General features: G+C 42.9%; 1 protein-coding gene across 1 annotated transcript in view; it reads left to right on the forward strand.

Annotated features, from left to right (window-relative positions):
- LOC124256206 (putative ankyrin repeat protein RF_0381) overlaps positions 1–21778 on the forward strand; it is a 56613-nt gene that overhangs the window by 33575 nt on the left and 1260 nt on the right. The window contains exons 8-19 of the mRNA XM_046690183.1: positions 1900–2031; positions 3509–3601; positions 4049–4168; positions 5004–5117; positions 5734–5841; positions 8277–8345; positions 9587–9673; positions 10848–10910; positions 11362–11448; positions 16876–16977; positions 18366–18479; positions 20589–20684. Coding sequence (XP_046546139.1) covers positions 1900–2031; positions 3509–3601; positions 4049–4168; positions 5004–5117; positions 5734–5841; positions 8277–8345; positions 9587–9673; positions 10848–10910; positions 11362–11448; positions 16876–16977; positions 18366–18479; positions 20589–20684 — 1185 coding nt within the window. The remainder of the gene's footprint in view (positions 1–1899; positions 2032–3508; positions 3602–4048; positions 4169–5003; positions 5118–5733; positions 5842–8276; positions 8346–9586; positions 9674–10847; positions 10911–11361; positions 11449–16875; positions 16978–18365; positions 18480–20588; positions 20685–21778) is intronic.

Genomic DNA, 21778 nt, shown 5'->3' on the forward strand with positions numbered 1-21778 from the left:
GAACTTGGCGCTGCCTTGCAAGTGCAATGGCGCAGAATCCCCAACCACGTGTTCACAAGCATCAGGCAGTCGATGAGGTGACGGTGTTTGGCAGTGGTGAATGCGCGGGGCGGCCATACACGATATTGAACTGAGAAATTTCGCATTTTTATTCTTGTGACTTGACATTCTGTATACCCATGTTTTGGAACGGCGGTGTAGACTAATGGAACTGATTATCGCACTGTCAGTGTATCGAGTACATCACACAGATCTCAGCAATGAAATAATAACAATTTAACCATCTTACCATCTCTTGTTCTTTTATAGTGCCCTGAAGAAAGAATGTGAAGTTTCTGTTTTGACTCAGTATACATTTCAAAAAGTAATATTTGCACATACACGTCCAATTATAAAGAAATTTGACATTCTGAAATGCATTTCCCGCAAAAACCGCCATCCGCAGATCGTAGCAACCGAGCTTTAAAAAAGTACACACTTGAAAATGTAATTTGACCAAACAGTTACAAACGGAATCAAAGCGTTGCTAAGCTGAAGACTCTCCAAAACACTGCAAATTAAAGGTCTGAAATACAACTGTGACACTCGTATCAAATACATCAAAATCGAATAACCATTTCTCCTTTGTTTCTATATCAACCGTCATACAGGGGGGTGTTCTTTAATTTTACCCGGCAGTTTCTTTATAATACCTGGGACACAGAATTCAATCGTAAAAAACTCGGCCAAGTGTTTTTCCTATTCCATGATTGAACTGGTTGGGTTCTTTTTTTAAAATATGGCGATTGAGCTGAAATCAGGTAATTTTGTAAACAGGATTTAACCAAGATGTATGTGTACCTTACCAAATAAGGTTCCTATTTTGGGTGAGTCTAAGTGAGTTCTTTGGTCGATCGTGAATAGCTTGGCGGGTGAAACAGGGCCTACAGAAACGGCACCCAGTGAAATTAGAGTACTCACACGTTCCATTAGGGCGAGAAAATTCCTGACACGTGCCAATTAGATTTTCTACAATACCGTATTTACCCGAATGTCTGCGTCTTGTTTATCTAACGCGTTCCCTGGGATAATTGTATGGTCGCTGTATGTTTCACATGGATGTTTGTGTGTTTAAATTGCAGTATCTTGACTGATTCGTCTAGATATATTTGCGAAAACACCAATAATTGGCATCTGTGAGTGAGTGTATGTGTGTTTAGTTTAGCCCTGCTCGGAACAGTATTTCATTCTCATCAGAACTGGTGGAAACTGGAAGACACGAGGATTCGAACCCAGGACAAGCGAATCCGGCAAACTAATTTACACAGTTCGAGTGTACTTGTGTTGGGCTACGATTTACTGTAATGCATTCTGTCTATTGCTGGAGCAAGTGTTTCTTCGGACCCCCAAAGAGAGTTCAGTGAATGTCACCTCAATCTAGGAATGTACACATCAGATGCTGCCGTTGGCAACTACGAAAATCAGAAAAGTATAGCGTGAAAAACGAAAATGAAGAGGTTTTATGGTCTGTAACTTTAAAACTTGATATCCTTCTCTCGCGAACACATTCACAGACATTGAGCGACCCTCACCCCCACCCACTAATTCGTTGGTTCAGTCTTCTACTAGCACTCAGGGTGCCTATGACCAACACAGATCAAACACATCACTTTCTGCAAGCCTCTCAATACCTCTCACTCGTGTACAGCACCACAGAGCACCTTCCAGATGGATTCTGTAAAGTTAATTATTATTAGTAGAGTCTGTGGAGGATGGAGATTCGTTAATCTCTATCGTTGATTTGTTATATTTATATATCTACTGGTAACATCGATAAGTATATTGTTTTATATAAACACGAGTAGCCTGTCTTGCTTATAGAGAGGCTGTTAAAAGGCCATGTTGTTTATGACCTCCTAGATTGCTACTATAAAAGGCTCAAGTCGTCACCAGGAAGGCAAGACTCTGCTGCAGCTGGCGATGTCGCGAGCCGAGATCGATCCCAAGGTCACCAACTGTTGTAGAATCCTGCACGAGTACAAGCCAACCAGTGTAAGTCAGTAAGTGGTGTGTGTGCGCGTGCATGCGTGTGTAAGAGTGAATGAGTGGCATAGGCGGATCCAGAAGGGTGTGTGCACCAGTGAATGAAATAAGGCCCGTCCGACCGCCCGAGACGGTCTAGATTTCTGACGGACGGTCTAAATTTACAGCTAGCCAGCCCGATGGTCTGGTAAAATGTTTAGATGATCCATACATCTGAGTAAATTCACCATATTTGGTCTGGTTAAATCCATTTTGGGCTGGTAACATTTTGAAGTTACCAGCCCTGATGTTCGGCTGGGGTTTTGGCTTATTTCATACATTGTGTGCGCACACCCCCACACCCCACCCCTTTGTCCTGAAAGTTTATTAAATGATCATTGAAACTCTCGTGTAAACGGGTGAAAATACACTGTGCACCCACGCTTTCTCAAAAACCTGTATCCGCCCTGTGTTTTTCAACGTAATCTGCCATAGAATTACACTTTCATCACGGCTATCAAAATACAGTTTAGTAGTGCTACTCTGTGTACATGTACGCTTGACAAGAATGTTTGGAATATATTTTAAGCCAATGCACAAAATCATAAACGTTCTATTTTGAACCAAATGAATGTGATCGTCCTTCTAGTAACACAACACTAGTGAACTCAAGAAACTGTCATTTTGACACACTCGAAAGAATTGCAAGTCCCATTCGCTTTATCAAAAATTTCTCAAAGGGATTTTCTATTGTCAGCATAGGCGGATCCAGGAATTTTCAGGGTTTCGAACCCCTGAACCAACACCCACACCCACCCCTCCTGGATCCTCCAATGGTTACAATACCTTTTAAGGGGTCGTCACAAATGTTCAGAAATTTGCGTTTTAATCTTTCATTTTACTTATGATCTGCCCCTATGAACCTTACTGAAAGGCAGCCATATATGTCAGATAGCATGTTATCCATCACATGTCCTCCAGACAGCTCCATGCACGTAACTGGATGTCTGGCAGGTGGTGAACAATCGTACGGCAAAGAATAGCTGCAGACGACACAAAATACCACCTGTGGATACAGTCAAACCAAACGCCCAGGTCGAGGAGATTTAAAATAACTTATCACTTGAGAACTGATAGTCAAGAAAACGATAAAATTTTGTACAGTTTACCATTAAATATATGCATTTGTTGAATTCCTGCATATTTGAAAAACGAACACTTTTGTACTTCTTTATCATTTCTTTAAAGCATTAGAAGCAGGTCGAGGCAGTACAAGGTGTCGGTGTTCATACAGGAAGTGACATCATTTAACCGGAAATGCTTTTCACTTTCTTCATGAGTCGGGGACGGGGAGAGGAGGATGTCTGTAATAAAATCGTACTGCTTTGTGCTTGGGTGTTCTTCGGTCATAAACTCGTAGAATATTTCGGTTCCGTATTAGGACAGCCGGAACATGGCATATTCTTGCATTTTGTTATGTCATGTTTCCTTGCTGTACCTCACATAGGATCTGATCCACGCAGTGCTGAGCGAGGATGTTGACCTCCTGAAGGAGATGCTATCGACGGGGAAAGGATGTTCCGTCAACATACGATGGAGGGTACGTGGACGAGGGGCGGAAAATTCTGCTTGGATTATAGTACGTCATGGGAGAGGGGCGGGGCAATTCTACTGGGATTATAGTACGTCATGGGTGAGGGACGGGACAATTCTACTGGGATTATAGTAAGTCATGCGTGAGGGACGGGTCAATTCTACTGTGATTACAGTACGTAATGTATGAGGGACGGGACAATTCTGCTGGGATTGTAGAACGTTATGGGTGAGGGCCGGGACAATTCTGCAATGGTTATAGTACGTCATAGGTGAGCATTTAAGGATATTGCACATCACATCTGATAATATTGTAAGTCAAATTCGAGAATACACCTAAGATGTTCACTTTCTTCCACTGAAAAGCAGACAATGTGATGAAGTAACACTGATACCAAACGCTCAGTCATCATTGGCAATGGTATGTATGACCAATGTTAATCTTTCTCGACAGGATCACCTCGGACCAACCCTTCTGTCTCACGCTATAGAGAGTAATAATCTCGATATAGCGCGGCTGCTAGTAGAAGCGGGTAGCAGAGTCAACCGAGTCCGACTCCGAGAACATGACACGGTGAGTTGCTGAAGTCTTTCGTTTGTTTGTTTGTTTGTTTGTTTGTTTGTTTGTACGCCGCACTCAGCAATATTCCAGCTATGTGACTGCGGTCTGTAAATAATCGAGTCTGGACCAGACAATCCAGTAATCAACATCATGAGCTTCGAGCAGGGCACACGCGACGTGATATAAAACCTGGGTTTCGTGCAACATGTGGCTTAAAAGGTTCTGAATTAGTAAGGCTGAAGAACCACCTATGACGTCCTCCTGCCATGTCCACGCTTAGTTACGATGCCAAGCTATTGAGTTTCTCAAATTGATGCATCAAACTTTTTAAGACGTCCCATGTTAGTGCGGGAGAAAGAACGGACCTCCTCGCTCCGCCAGGTCGTTCTCCGACTCATGGATTTCATACCGACTATACCCACAACAGAGAGACTGGTATATTTCTCAGTAACGCCGAAAGCCTATTTTTCTCAAACGCACGTTCATGATTATTTTTTTCGATAACCTTTCTCATCTATTTGTTTATTTACTTATTCATTCATTCATCCATCCATCCATCCATCCATCCATCCATTCATCATCGATCTATCTATCTATCTATCTATCTATCTATCTATCTATCTATCTATCTATCTATCTTTATTTATTTATTTATTTATTTATTTATTTATTTATTTAAATTTCAGTCTAACATTAAATCTAATTACTCTGATAAATATTAACTTGTTAACAATACTTGTGCATCATCCTCAATGTTGAGCTGTTAATCCAAAAGTACTTATTCATCATTCCAACTTTTAAGCGCCATTCAAAGACATTATTGTTTTGTTATTATGCCGTCTTCCAGGTGTCTACAACGGTGCCATTGTTCCATAAAGCTCTGGAGAATGGTGTCAGTCAGGAAATGGCCAAGTACATCTTTGCTGTGCAAGATTACACGGAAAGGACGGAGAAGGATAGTGTGAGTGAACGGTTATATTTAACACACTGAGTGCTCATTTTCAGCCATTGGGTTGTTACTCACTTGTTATTCGCATTAGGTATTGGTCGGTTGGATATTTTTATGATTTTAAGAGGACTGAAAACTAATTGTGCGTTAAAGAATGTGACTGTAATTTGAGGTTTCTACGTGCTGCCCAAAGTGAGTCTTATGTCGCAAAAAGCTTTCAACAACATATACACGACTAAAGATGCTATGCAAGGATATTTACTGACTCACTACCATCACAGACTGTTTGATTTCATTTGAGACCGATGAATAGCTCACTAACAGAAAATCTAATAATTGCAACAAACGGTCAAATAGTCAAACGGACTATAACTGATAGATATATTGTTCCGGATCTTGTTCAACAGCCTTAGCCCTGCCGAGCCTGATTGATGCTATGTAGTAGTAATGTAAATCACGCGTGAAAATTGATAAGTAAACTACGTTTAAAACGAACATGCATATAACGAAATGACGGATATAACGAACTGTTAAAAACTACGGTTGTACCGAACTACAATTAGTGGTCTCTTTGAGTTCGTTATAACCGTTGTTTATTGTATTAAAAATGTTCGGTTCTGTTTTCCAGCGTGGCAACACTGCTATACTCCAGGCAATAGAGAAGGGGTTATCGGAGAGCCTGATACACTGGCTGATAGTGGCACATGGGGGAACGTGTCTCACACATAGGAACCAGGTGAGCTATGCTCCTGTCACAGTGCTTATGTTGAAAGGGCACAGCAAGGACGATGACACAGATGTCTGAGTGAGTATGGTTTTACCCCGCTTTTTGCAATATTCCAGCAATATCACATTGGGGGACACCAGAAATGGGTTTCACACATTGCACTTATGTTGGGAATCGAACCGGGTTTTGCGTGAGGAGCGAACGTTTTAACCACTTGGCTACCCCCACCGCCCCGTGGACACAGAGGAACCCAGGACAGCGTTTGCCCTTAACCCTGAAAAAATGCATTCTGTAAGGACCTATAACCATAAAATGTTGTTGGGCCTGATTAGAATGTCTAGGCCCTATATCTTAATATGGAAATAATACTCTTAGATATTGGGGATGAAAAAGCCATAACGACTTGCAGAAAACAAAAGCTGTGGGGCCGAATGGTTTTCAGACGGCTTCAGGACCAAAGGACCAACGTTAATTTCGAATGCTGCTGGGACCCAGGACCAACTGCCATGTTGTAACCACAATCCAACAGATTTATTGTACCAAACCTGCATGTATCTGACTGTATCATAAGTGTCTGTTTATGAATCACTACCAAAGGATGATGACACCAGGTGTTCGAGGTATTCTGTCACAAACACATGCAAAGGCAAGCCAGCTATTCAGCTGAACAAATACGGGAATATATGCTTGTAGTCAATTGATATTTATAGCTTAACCAGGATAAGAATGATGTAATCATACAAAGCGAGAGTCGTTTGGGGTTCTATTTAAAGTGAGTTGGATTTTATGCAGCTTTTTGCAATATTATAGCAATATCACATCGGGGGACACCAGAAATGTGCTTCATACATTGTACCCATGTAGGGAATCGAACTTGGGTCTTCAGCGTGACGAGCGAACGCTTTAACTACTAGGATACCCAATTAGACGACCATGCTTAAATTATTAATAAGTCTGGAGTTGCTGGAATATTGATCCACATGGAGGGAACGTTAATTATTGCGAAGGTGAAGTCATATTTCTTCATTAGTTTAAACTTCATGGCCAGGTTCGTGTTTTGATTTTGCCATTCCACGCAGAAAGTCCGATTCAAATGCGTGATGAAACCGATTAGCTTTGAAGGGAGAACAATTAATACCCTTGGGGAAACCTGCTTATGTAACATTTACTCCACAAATTCCACTAAGATGAATGTGAATGTGTGCGTGTGTGCGTGCGTGCGTGTGCGTGTGTGCATGTGTTTGTGTTTGTGAACATGTTTGGACTTGCGTGTGTCTATATGTGGGTGTGATTTTATCGCCAATGTTTTTATACAACTGTGATATCTGTGTCTCATAGGCGATACGGCCGGATGCTGTTTTTAAATCCTGGTAATAATATAATGTCTTTTTAATGAATTGCAGCATGTGACACGTTAACAAACTATATTTCTTCTTCTTCTTCTTCACTAAGATGTTATCGAGGAATCCTCTAATCGATAATCATTTGTGTAAATACTACAAGAGATAGTTGAAATGCTGGTTACGTATAGATACAATATATCATAGAAATAGCCATCGTCCCAGATAGCCTATACAATGCTACGGTTGCCATGCCTGTTAAAGACAGTGTGCGAAATATCCACTGGCCCAATAGCCCGTGGCTAGTAAAAATCCAGTCAGGCCAGTAAATCTACACAGTCACTGGCCTGACTGGCTAGTGAATTTTCATGGAATCATATTTATCTATCCGACTTGTTAAGTTATAATGCACTTTAAAATCATGCAAGCTTATGGTCTGATAAATGATGGTATTTTACCTTTTTTGTAAGCTTTTGCTTATGTTATACATTAAATTTCGGGCTAGTGAATTATTTTGTGGGCTTGTATCTTTCAGGCATAGCTAGCCCGACCGGCTGGCAAAAGTTTGAAACTATTTCGAACACAGGTTATAGAGTCACATTGTTGCCTCGGAAAAACCACGGTACCAGTCAGAAGGCTATATAGTAGGCTTGAAATAGCAACGGTACCAGTAACAAGACATATTACCTTTTAAATAGCCACTGTAACACTAAACTGTTACCGGTCCTGTGAATGGGTGTATAAATGGCCTTTGAATAGCCTATAAATAGCTATGGTACTAGTCTCAAGGCTACACAATAACCAAAAATAACCACGGTACCAGTCTCAAGGCTACACATTAGCCTATAAATAACCACGGTACCAGACTCAAGGCTACGCAATAACCAAAAATATCAACGGTACCATTCACAAGGATATGTAATAACCTTGAAATAGCCATGGGTACAAGGCACGAGGGTACACAATAGCGGACATAACCACGGTACCAGTCACATGGCTACGTAATAACCGTGGATTAGCCATAGATACTGGTCACGATGCTACACAATAGGTATTCAGTAACTAGTGTACCTGCTGTACAATATGGACGTGTGTTAATTGCAGCACGGAGTGACGCCCCGGGAGCTGGCCACACAGAAGGGGAGGACCGATGTCGTGTATACGATAGACAAGGTAAGTCCACTCAGAATGTTCCATCCTTACAGCGCGGAGCTGGGTTAGATTAGGCCTTCCTGAGACCGACTGCTCAAAGTTAGAATCGAGTAATTGATACGATTGCTAGTCTCTAACTTTTCTGATTGCATCTCAATGTACGCCGTGTTCATGATATCTGTCACTGGTTTGTCCGGGCAAGAGTCGAATACAGTGCATCCTGGTTATAATGCCACCCTGGATATAATGCCATGCTTTGCCAAAACGGAATTCCTGCCCTTATATGACCCTGGTTATAATGCCAAACTGGATATAATGCCATTTACCAATGGTTTTTGGAACAAAGGTTATTTTTCCCTGTTTATAATGCCAATTACATTGGCTGCATGTAGTATACATACTTTAATTTGTTAATTGACATGACTCAGATTAATTGACCAAACTCATTAATGCTTTAAGTAGTCATGTTCACCCCCAGTTTACCATGAAAGAATCTTAGACATTGAAAATAGTAAGTGACAATAGTGAGTGAAACGCCACACTCGGTGGTCTTTAAATAATCGAGTCTGGGCCAGACAATCAAATGGTCAACAGCATGAGCATCGGTCTACTCAATTGGGAACCGATGATATGTGTCAACCAAGCCAGCGAGCCTCACCACCCGATCCCGTTAGTCGCCACTTACGACAAGCATGGGTTACTGAAGATCAGTTCTAACCCGGATCTTCACGGGTACATTGAACAGAAGAGAGATATCATCCACTACCCGGCATCCAATCCCGCTGCATCTCATCAGAAAATAGCCGAAGCCTCTGTATTTAAAAACCGGGCGAGTCATTCGTCCAAATCGTTTTGTATAGTTGAGTCCCCGAGGCAAACCAGAAACCTTTGATCGTGAGTTCGAATCTCGGCCAGGCCCGATTATGTTTCACCATACCCGTGGGTTTCATCAACGTTTTAAACGTCTAAGATTCGCATCACTTCTATATTTCCTCCACATAAGGCTGACGCCCAGTGATAGACTCACTCACTCACTCACTCACTCACTCACCCAGGCCTACTGTAGACGCTGCAGTGGACCATCTTTTCAACTGAAGCTAATTTTGTGCCACCGTACCCATATATCACCAATCGTTTCTCGTGATATCAACCACTGGTTGGATTGGTAAAATGTCAGTTTTAACTTCGTTTGTGGAATAAATGGACTATTCCTCATAGTGTCATAAAACAATATTCGCTCACTGATTCTGTTTCTGTTTCAGTTCGTGGAGCAGCAGAGCATGAGGTTCTCCCTCCTGTACCTGCCCGTGCATTTCTATAGCGAGGACAGCCTCAATATAACGCAACTGGTAGGTCAATCATAGAAACATAACAACAACTGTCCCTCGCATTGCACCCGCCTCGTTTGGGTATAAAGGCGGATATGGATCGGTCATTTCACAAACGGTTTGGGTCTGGGCGTTTTGTAACAAAACCAAATGGCACTATACTAAGTTTATTAAACTTTTGCAAGGTGCGTGCAAGCTAGCAAGACGCTTCACTATGTCTCAGTAAAGCCCACGGGGCGGTGGGGGTAGCCCAGTGGTTAAAGCGTTCTCTCGTCACACCCACATGGGTACAATATGTGAAGCCCATTTCAGGTGTCCCCCCGCCGTGATATTGCTGGAATATTGCTAAAAGCGGCGTAAAATCTCACTCACTCACAGTCAGTAGAGGCTGACATACGTCCTGAGTAATACAAGCACACACACGCGCGCACACACACACACACACACACACACACAAAACTAATTGATGTATAAGTGCAATATTTATCTTGAAGATGTCAATAACCCCACTTCTTTATGCTCAGTCGTCGCAGTATTATCAGGAATATTTTTGTGACGCTTCATTGAATTATCGCTTACATATGTTTGCAAGTTGAGTGTCTCTCCATAACGTCATACATCAGAGTTGCCTTGATGGCATTCAACATGAAGTAAAACTCTTGAAGACCGAGGTTACAATTAGCCTTCAGTAACCCATGCTTGTCGTAATGGGCGACTGAATCAGTTGAGCAGATCGATGCCCGCGATGTTAATCACTGGTTTGTGTGGTCCAAATTGGATTATTTACTGACCAGCGTCATACAGTGGAGTTAACAACAAACAAAACGTGAATTCACCTGGGGAGAGTGAACTTGGTTTAACGCCGCTTTGATCAGTATTTCGGTTATAGCTTTCAGCCTGTTTGACATGGGAGGAAAGCCCGAAGTAAACTATTTCTTAGACTGTTGCCACTTTGGTGAAATCTACACGCACGGGCAAGATGACATAGCCAGGACGAGTCCGGGATTCGAACACAGGTTTCTGGGACACGAAAGGGGCGCATACACGAACAGTGAATTCAGAACCTCGGCCGATGAATCAACCCATTCACGGCTTAAGTGGACCAAGGCGAAGGGAGACTGGGATGTTTTTTGTAAATGTTTTACCTTGTCACCTCTTGTGTTTGTAGTGAACTGGGTGTCGTCTTTATTTGCAGGGCAGCAAGTTCGCAAGTGAAGCTGGAGAGAACGGAATCAGAAACACCATTCAAAGTGTGGAGGTGACTACATCGACGGCTTGAACTAGAGTCTAGATGTTGTGTGACATACCACATATTCGTGGATGTGATGATTATCTCCTTTGATCTTAACTCTGCGGTGCGTCAGAATCAAAAGAGGTCCCCAGTATCTCAAGCTTGGCGTAAGAGTCGACTGGAATTGTGATCTGAGGTTTGCTTTGTGAGCTGATGGCGTGGACCGATACGCATGCTCTCTGTCACTGTACATGTCAGATTATTTACAGACCAAAATGGGGATCTGATGGTCGTTCTGTAAGCTGACTGCGGGTCATGGTACCCGATTGCGATGGTCTTCGTTCTGTCACTGTTTTGCCTGGTTCAGACCCAATGGGAAACAGACGGACTGGAATGGGGGTCAGGTGGTCCGCGTTGTTTTAACATAATGTAAAGGGTACCTTCGCTGATGCTAACTTGTTAACCAATCTGTTGACAGGCCCGCGGGTTAGCAATGTTCGAGGCTGTTGCCAGGGGCGACCTCGCACAAGTTCAGAAACTTAATGAAGCTAATTATCAAGATAAGGTAAGAGTTAATGCCTTCACTGAGGCTTTCTCATTTTTCTTGCAGGTTCTATGTATCATTTCAATGAAATCCCTTTAACTGATAGACACCAGATATCAGTATATCCTTCCGTACCTTGTTTTCACCTATGTGGGAATCGAAAGTAATGTTCTCATTTCGCAAAAGTATACTATTCGGGTTGAACACTGCCTGTCTCAAAATATTTAGGCCTCATACAAGTCAGTCTATTGATGCCATCTGTGAGTGATTAAGTACAGTTTACGTCGATTTTAGCAATACATGTATTCCAGCAATATCGTTGAGTGGAATACCTGGCTCCACACAATGCACCCATGTGGGTTTGGAACAGCAGGGGCGGATTCGGGGGGATCTCTATTCTCACCCCCCCCCCCTTTCAGAAGAGGATTTCCGCTTCCCTTTGGACTTCGTGAAATAATGTGCAAACCACACCCACACCACCACACCCACACCCATCCCCACTCCGCACACACACACAGCGAACAGTTACCTACTAGCCTACACCGCCCCCTCTAAAATAATGGCATTAGTTTCTTACTACGTAATGATATTTTGTCCAACAAATGGACGCCTTTAATATCTGGGATAAAGACTCATTTTCTACTACCATAATCAGGAAGAACTATTAATACTTAGCAGTAAGGCTGTAACGATTCACTCGCATATTCGGTGAATCGAACCGTAGCCCTTCATGAATTCAATTCGTTATTCGTGGTCACCAGAATCGAATATAATTAACGAATATTTACGATTTTGTTAAGGGAGCATATTTTACTTGAACCCTTATGTCCTTTCCAAAGTGAGATATGCAAGAATGGAACATGTACTAGCATTGCAGTAGTGCAAGTCATGTTAGTTTGCCAAGACTGCACATGGTACTGTCGATTATAACTATTACATACCAAATTTGAGTGTCATGAGATCACTGGTTATTGCCGTGACAAATCAAAACTGTCAACATGGGCATCCCATATTGTACATCAATCACTTAACTACAATGTTGAATTTGTGAATAATTATTCGTATCCGTTACCCAATCTTCATGATACGTATCATATTCGCCACATACACTCTGGGGCAAAAGAAACGATATTAAACTTTTTAACATGATAATTTGAGTATTTATGGCTAGAAACATTCGACCGAATGCAGCAAAGCTGACTCAATGAAAACAGTGATGCACGTGCAAAGCAAGAACCCAGAAAAGTGAACTTATTCACGATAGTTTCGTGCACGTGCACACATGACACACGTGACAAATATTCGGTATTAAAGCACGTAAAAATGTTTATGGACATCCACATTTTACGATTACATTTGCGACCATGCCGAGATTATCGCAAGAAGAGAGAGAAAGGGCAATAGGCATGATCCAGCTTTGCGCTACCCACAATCACGTCGCCAGCATCTTCGGTTGTAGCCGACTGACAATAACCAGGCTGATGACCCGTTACAGACAGACAGGCAGGACACAGAGGAGTGGCAGACCTCGGGTCACGACCCTACAGTCCGTTTGAGTCAGAAACGGACCGATGAATTGCAAATTTTATCATTGTACAAAATTGCCACATAAATATAAATAGTACACATGTTTATCATTTACTAAGACCCAACAGCTTTCTTATATTTGAAAATTTTCCGGACTCCACCAAAAAAGTTGTTTAAGAAACTATCATCATTGAAAACGCAAAAGTTGTTATCTGTCGCGGCGGGGTGAAACCGCAGAAACGGAACAGCCAGTCATGGCGAGGGACATCTCAAAATCTATTCCGGGAGACCTGCCGGTTCCTCGTCCGTCGTAGTGTCATAGTCACGACTTAAAGGGATGACAAGTGGTGCCACAGTTGCCTGTTGTAAGCCATCCCGAGACCAGTAACCTTGTTCAATGATGTTAGCTACCTTGTTGACACAGTTTTGCCAAGTTTCAGTCGTGATTTTGTTAAGGGACTCCTTAACCAAAACCTCTACGTCACGTAATCTAAAAGTTGTGTTTGATCTGGCAACATCTCCTTTGACAATACCCCATATTATTTCAATGGGGTTAAGGTCACAGTGATAGGGTGGAAGTCGCAGAATATCGTGACCCTTACTTTTTATGTAACTGTCAACTTTGTAGAAAGGTTCACCTTTGTGGGTTGTTATGATCTCATATAGCTGAGGCTTCGTTGCCTTTGAAGGCCGTGCGATCTGAAATTTGTCGAGCCATGATATCATATCACCTTTTCGACTGTTCGATGTCGGGGCTTTACTGTCGGGGTCCTACACGCTGTGGTATGGGGCATTGTCCATTACGATAAAAGACTTCTCTGGTAGAGCTGGTACACCAACTTGTTTTTAACCCAATCGAGGAAAACCGCATCATTCATCTCGGAATGGTAGTCTCTGTTATCTGTGGACTTTGCCCTGAATACCAAGTCGCATCCTGGGAGAAAGCCTTTGCTGGAGCAACCAGCATGGAGAATGATTAGTCTCTCTCCTTTCCCTAGAGGCAGCTTTCTACGTGACCCCTTATCACCCCCATCGGGTACCCACTGACTGCTGGCAGTGTGCGCGGCATTGACCCAGGTCTCGTCCAAGTACACTGGCTCGAACCCTTCCTCGCGCTTCTTCTTTATAACCCTGAGAAAATTATTGCTCAAGCGAACGATATCAGGGCGTTCACAGAGTACTGACCTATTCTCCCCCGAAATTTTCTTATAACGATACCCGAAAGAGTGTAAGAGTCGCCAGAGTGTGTACTTTGATACTCTGAGGTTGTGTTCTTGCTTCAAATGCTTTTTTAAAATTTTCAGCGACATGTATTTGTTTTCAGAATAGAGCTTGTTGATAGACTGCCTTACAAAGTTCTTTTGAAAGTTGTCCAAATGTTTTAATTTGTGTGGTTTTGACACGACCCTACCTGCTTCGCATCACCCTCACAATGTTTGTGTTCCAGAACATTTGTCAGTACCCTTGCTGATACTCCTAAAGCTTTTGCTGCCCGCTTACGGAATTTATTAATGGCATAAAATGGTTTGCCCCTTTCGGCTTCAGCACGGCAAAAATCGTACACTTTAATCAACTGTTTCACGTCAGCATTCAACTTCATTTTTCATCAGGCATGTGTATCCCGTGCACGACGAGATAGTGACCACATAAAGAAACTGTGCACACAGAAGATATAAATATAGGCACCCAGCGTATTTATACATAAATACTTTTGTGAACATAGCAAGTATTGGAGACAATCAAACGCTCATGCACGTGCCAGGCGACGTGACGTCATTGACGGTGGCGTATGGCCTTGCAATGTGTTACTGCACGTGCAGCCCGTACAGCTGCACACAACATGTGAAACTCTGAAATTGCTGTCACTGTCGAAAGCTTGATCTTTGGTCATTTAAACGTTCACAAATCCACATGAGAAGTCACATGCACATCATGCCAAGATTAACATCTGCTCAACGTCATGAAGCCATTGGAATGGTTCGAGCAGGAATGAGCCAACAACAGGTGGCAGCACATTTCCAATGCCATCGTAAGACGATATCTGCATGGGTCAGGCGTTATCGAAACAGTAATGACGCCGCCGACCACCCACGTTCTGGGCGTCCCCGAGTAACGACGCCAAGACAGGACAGATGGATTCGGGTTACTCATCTCAGACACAGGTTCCAGACAGCAGTGACCACGTCCCAAACCATTCCACAGGCCTTCAATGATCATTTGCTAGCCTCTATGCGTCGTCGATGCACTGCTGTGCTTCACGCGCATGATGGTCATACCCGTTATTGACTTTGTGACTTCGTCGTGTGACCCCCTACTCGAATTTGAACTTCTGACGTCATCGTTACGGATATTGTTCATGTTCTTTTGACAATTTCTTGTGGTCCGATACTTCAGCTTATAAAGTGTCTACATCATTTCGTCTTTGCTGTGTTGTATTCCAATTATGAAGGCATTTTCTGTGTGCAGTTTCTTTATGTGGCTAGTATATAAGAAAGCTGTTGGGTATTAAAAAATGATAAACATGTGTACTATTTATATTTATGTGGCAATTTTGTACAATGATCAAATTTGCCATTCATCAGTCCGTTTCTGACTCAAACGGACTGTAGCTGACGACCGGTACTTGCGTAGCCTGCATTTGCGCAACCGATTCCTCACTGTGACATCATCAGCATCGACTACGCTGGGTCATCGTATCAGCCGAAGGACGGTGTCCAGGAGACCCTACCGTGGTGTAGCACTGAGGCGCCTACATCGACGTCGACGTGTGAGATGGGCACGTATCGTTCAAGGTTGGCAGCGCAGACAATGGGAGAGAGTCTTGTTTACTGATGAGAGCAGATACCTCCTGAACAAACCTGGAGGCAGTGCAGTGCATCGACGCAGAGGAAAGCGGACGTCACGTTGCTGCGTGCAGGAGGTTGAGCTATATGGTGGTGGTGGCGGCGTTATGGTGTGGGAAGGGATATGTGGTGGCAGAAAGACGGATCTGGTTGTTGTCGATGGGAATTTGGATGGGCAGCGTTATATCGATTTCTTCGGCCAGTTGTTCTACCCTTCCTGCAACAGAATCCAAGAACCGTATTTCAACAGGACAAAGCCCCATGTCACACAGCTCAACGTGTTCAAGGCTTTCTCAACGCCAACAACATTGTTGTCCTGCCATGGCCATCACGCTCTCCGGATCTTTCATCCATTGAACATTTGTGGGACCATCTTAGGAAACAATTTCGTGCCAGACAGGTCGCCCCAGTGAACAGACAAACCCTTATCCAAGCTTTGAGGGAGGAATGGAACATGATACCTCCTCACGTGATCAGACGTCTGACCTCATCTGTTCGACGTCGTGTTAGAGCCTGCATCGATACCGGTGATGACCACACTCGATATTGACTCGCATGAGTGTCTGTGTCACAGACATTCGCGTATCTCATCTTACTGGAGTGATCGAATACAGGACATATGAATATTATGTGTTTGTTTGCAATTATCACAAACAATTATTGGCCTAGATTAATGAATTGGATTTTCCATGCTCCTCACCTATTTGTCTTCTAATTACAACATTGATTTTCTGTTTATCTTTTGTCATCTTCTATTAATTAGCCTCAATAATATGGTATCGTTTCTTTTGCCCCTGAGTGTAGTGTATTCGTTGCAGCCCTACTTAGCAGCACATAAACTATTACACTACCTCTCCGGACTAAATAAGAGAAGAACCTTTGATAGGTGACTTTCATTAAAGCTTGCAGACAATCAGACCAACTCGAAGCTCTCATGCAATTCTCAGCATTTGTTCCAGTAGCGCGTTGCCATAACGGTATCCGCAGACATGAAATAAAAATAAATGGGGTAATGAACAGACAAGACACGGATACGGACGCCCCTTTTAAATGAATATCTTTCTTCATTTGTTTTCAGAATGGCTTCACGGCATTAACAAGAGCAATAGTGTTCGCCCAACCGGAAGTGACGAAGTATCTCTGTACATCCAGACCTGAACTGAAGTCTATTGCAGACAACGTGAGTCGCTCTATACCAGCATTTTTCAGCTACTGCAGTACATTTCAAGGAAATAGACTCTTCCAGTGTAACTAAGTGCCCTTTACGCGAGGTAAAACCGTCTCCTATATGTTCTGCTATCCAGTTTAGAGCTGTGATTAAAGAGAGAATGGTCTCGGGCCTATTTGCAATCCTTGCATTCCAGTGCCAGTTAATCTGTCTGCTGACTCAGGTTTTATTATGCTAACACACGATTACATTAATTACACTGTCTCAATGTCGTACCAGAAATAGCAAATACCAATTACAAGTCTCGACCTAGACTGGACACGACCCCTAACGATCGAGTATCAGCGCCTGGATTGTGGTACTCTTGACCAAATAAAAAATAAATGACCATCCGTTCCATGCAATGGTCACGGCGCAACTATTTCAGACTACTGACTCCTTATCTTTACAGACAATGGCCCAGTTGAAAAAAGTTGTTGTTTTTCATATTAGTGAGATCCTCTATTTTTCTTGAAGTGAGTGAGTAGGAGTTTACGCTGCTTTTAGCAATATTCCATGAATATCACGGCGAGGAACGCAAAAATTGAGCTTCACAAATTAAATTATTCCCCAAAACGTAAATTGTCGGTTGAAAAGTTATAGTACAGTTTTTACTTAAGTTGCAAACATTATATTAGTGTTGCAAAAAGAACCAGTCTATGTGGAAAATGTTCCATGCAAGGCATTGACTGAAGTAATAGAAACATTGCTAGAAGGGACAAGACATCATTGTAAGGCTACAACCTTCAAGTCTGACGTCGCACATGTATCACAAATAGCATTTCACTGACGGTTGATTAGAGATGACTAAGATAAACGGCTGTTTTATACCAATTCAGTATAACACGATGTGGAAACCAGCTTAGTTTCAGACATCGGAATTACCTGTGTAGGTCAAGACGTAGTGAAAAGTAGTCTACGTGTAGACATGGTAATAACCAGTTTAGACCTACTCGGTGTGAAGACCAGTGTGGATCTTCACGTTGTCTTTAAGTGTTATAAGTTTGTTCGTTGTTTAACGCCGCACTGAGCAATATGTAAGCTGTAATGCGGCGGTCTGTAAATAATCCAGTCTGGACCAGACAACCCAGTAATCAATAGCATGAGCATCGATCTACGCAACTGGGATACAATGGCATGTGTCAACCAAGTCAGCGAGCCATACCACCCGATCTGTTAGTCGCCTCTTACGACCAGAATGGGTTGCTGAAGATCGGATCTTCACGGGTTCTTTGAGGTTAATCTGGTATTTAAAGGAATCAAATCAAGGACCTCTTTCTGGGTAATGAAGATAAAACAGTGGTTGCTGGGTGTACATGGACACACGCGAGATTGTATTTACAATTTGACACTGTTTACAGTCTAACCGGTATCCACTCCACTACGCATGCGCACTGCCAGATGACCAGCTGATGGCCTTCGCACGGATTTTGTTGGAGAGGAATCCTGAAGAAATTGAATCTCGGGTTGACAAGGTAAGTCAGATAAATAATGAGTCCGGTGCCTGCCCTTGAATACTTATTTAAAAACTGGTTCATATATAACACTCAATATTTGCTAAGAGTTGAATGTTGAGTCGACGCGTTGAACCATCATTACATCTATTATCGGGGCGACATATATACTAGGCACATAAAGAAACTGTGCATACAAAAATTTAAAATCTAAATTTATCAAACCTGTGTAGACACATAAGGATGTAAACTCAGAGATTAGTGACATGTATCAACATGCATGCACGTGCCACGTTCCGTGACGTCAGTGGGTTCGTTCTTGAGACGTGCAATACGTTGTTGCACGTGCATTCCGAGAAAGAGAAAGAGAGCAAATGAATGCCACAATACTGTCACTTTGGAAAGCTCAACCCCTGCCCTTGCGATCGTTCAAAAATTAAACGGCTATTGAAACGCATAGCATGCCAAGGCTCACGTCTGCACAACGTCATGAGGCCATTGGGATGGTCCGTGGGGAATGTCTCAACGACAAGTGGCTGCACATTTCCACTGCCACCGGAACACCATTTCTGCACTGGTGAGACGCTACCAGAACACAAATGACGTCATCGATCGGTCACGTTGTGGACGTCCACGTGTAACAACGCCAAGACAGGACAGATGGATAAGGGTGACCCATCTTCGCCACAGGTTTCAGACTGCAGTGATGACTGCCCGAACCATCCCAGGACTTCGCCGTATCCACCCCAACACAGTTCGACAACGTTTACGTCATCACGGGATCAGACCACGACGTCCCGCCATACGGCCTATCCTGACACAACGTCATCGACAAGCTCGCCGAATGTGGTGCCGAAATCATGTCCGCAGACCCTTGTTTTGGTGGAGAAATGTTGTTTTTACAGATGAGTCCAGGTTTAACATTTCCCATAGTGATGGACGTCAACGTGCCTATAGACGCGTGGGAGAACGTTATGCACAGGCCTGTGTCTTGGAGAGGAATAGCTTTGGTGGTGGTTCCGTGATGATTTGGGGTGGAATAACAGCACGCCAAAGAACTTCTTTGGTGATTGTTCAGGGCAACTTAACTAACTGGTGTGGGCTACAGGGATCAGATTCTTCGACCTGTGGCAATTCCTTTTCTGCAACGTCATGGCCCTGGGTTAAATTCCAACGGGACAATGCCCGCCCTCATACGGCAAGGGTTGCTATGGATTTCTTGCAACACCACAACGTTGACTTACTGCCTTGGCCTGCAAATTCACCGGATCTCTCCCCGATAGAGCATGTTTGGGACGAGATGGATCGACGTCTACGCCGTCTTCCTCATCCGCCAGATAACGTTCTTGACCTTGCAACAGAACTTGAGAGAATCTGGCGTGACATCGCACAAGCCTTCCTTGCACGTTTCATAGGCTCTATGCGTCGTCGATGCACTGCTGTTCTCAATGCCGATGTCAAACATACCCGTTATTGAGCTTGTGACATGGTCGTTTGACCCCTGTCCCGCTTGTGGACTCGTGACGTCATTGTGATTGACTTTTCAATTGAAATTCTCCCAACTTGTTATGGTCTCATGATCCCTCCATTAAAGTTTATCTGTACGTTTGACATTGTTATCGTACTTATCAACTGGGATAATATTTTGACAATGCACAGTTTCTTAATGTGGCTAGTATATATGGTTTGGGCGAGGCAAAACAAGTATCGGATAGCAAGAGACTGTTAACCTTCTCTCGTATCATTGGCACTTTACCTTGTCACGAAACTCCCCAGGGAGTTGAGAATGAAAACCTCATGCACACTCATAATAGTCATATTAGTATTGTCGTCGGGGTACACGGTACAAACTGAGCCACTGAGTCTGGCTAACCAATCCAATTTAGGAACCTCTTACGACACGCTTTTGGGTGTCGCGGGTCTATTCTAATTTATATCACCAGTAAACAGGGTGAAAAGTCAAAAGACATAGTCTGGCTTTCCGGAAACACAATTCTGGGACCGAGAGACATTTTCGTGACCCTCTAAGGGTGGCTCCGTAAAGAGGAAGTTACGGAAAGGGCCGAGTAGTGGCGAAAGTAACAGTTATTCCCCGAGTGTTGTTACTAACTTGAGTGACGTGTGTTCCAGGACGGGAGGTTCCCTGTAGACTACAAGAACCTGCGAGGAACTGAGGAAATCCGGTGGATGCTCTACGATGCCAGGACCCTGGACGCTTACGGACAGGTCAGTTGCAAGATGGACTTAGGGGCACCAATCATATACTCCAAGGTCTGGAGTCCATTGACATTGTTAGTCTGGTCAAGACCTTTTAACAAATGCCACGGCTGCATTTATAACTTAGTGTCAATGTGGACCCATCACTATCTTCAAATACTCACGAACGTCACTTGTCGGGTCCACTCAGCTTAATCCGCTATGTTCTCAACGCATCGGGCAGCAATGGCGTAGTAATATTTCATCATTTTACAACAAACCATGTAAGGCCATATTCCACCTCCTATAGCTCGTATAACATAACGACCGTTTCTTTCTTTTTCACAGAAATTATGAGTCCACTTTAATTTGAAAATGATAATAATTCAGATAATTACGTAAAGTTAAGGACTATTACAAGTGCGTGCAGTGTCTTACGATAGTCAAGTGGACGAAACAACTACCGATATGGATTACTTGGCTTGAGGGACAGATTATTGTATTTGCAAATTGGGCTGATTTTGAAAAGATAACGAAGTTGATGAATAACTCAGGTTGTGAGTCCAAGAAAATGCATTTCTAATCAAACAGCGAGAGGTGTCAGAGAGATATGAACCAACATTGACAGGACTGCCAATTATCACGAGCTTACTGTCCCTTTAACCAGTTCAGCTGCTCTTGACTTCGAATAAACAATACTATATTCACAGGAAGTATGGACATTTGTATATGTTTAATTACAGAGCTCCAGATAAGATTTAGCTCATGTGGGTACTGTACCCACGGTATTTTTTTGGAGTGGGTATTATGAATGTTGAGTGGGTATTTCATTTTCCGTTACCCACTGCTTTCAAATATGTGCGTATTTCAGTCATTTTACTCACCTAAGTATTATGTCATTGAGTAAGCTTACTAAGCTGGTATGTTCTGCCTTATGTCATACCTAATCAAAACCAACTTAAATATAATGGAAATGATTTCTTAAAAAATCACTCATTCTATACTGAGAGTACAACACTTGTCCTATACTAACAGTACGACTTGATAGCAATCGATGTCTTTTTCATTACACAAGCGATTTTTATAAATATTTGTACGCATTTGTTTTAAACTTTTTGCGTATT

This window comes from Haliotis rubra, unplaced genomic scaffold, assembly GCF_003918875.1.
Source record: "Haliotis rubra isolate DU_JTF1 unplaced genomic scaffold, ASM391887v1 Scf62, whole genome shotgun sequence".
Classification (NCBI taxonomy): Eukaryota; Metazoa; Mollusca; class Gastropoda; order Lepetellida; family Haliotidae; genus Haliotis; species Haliotis rubra.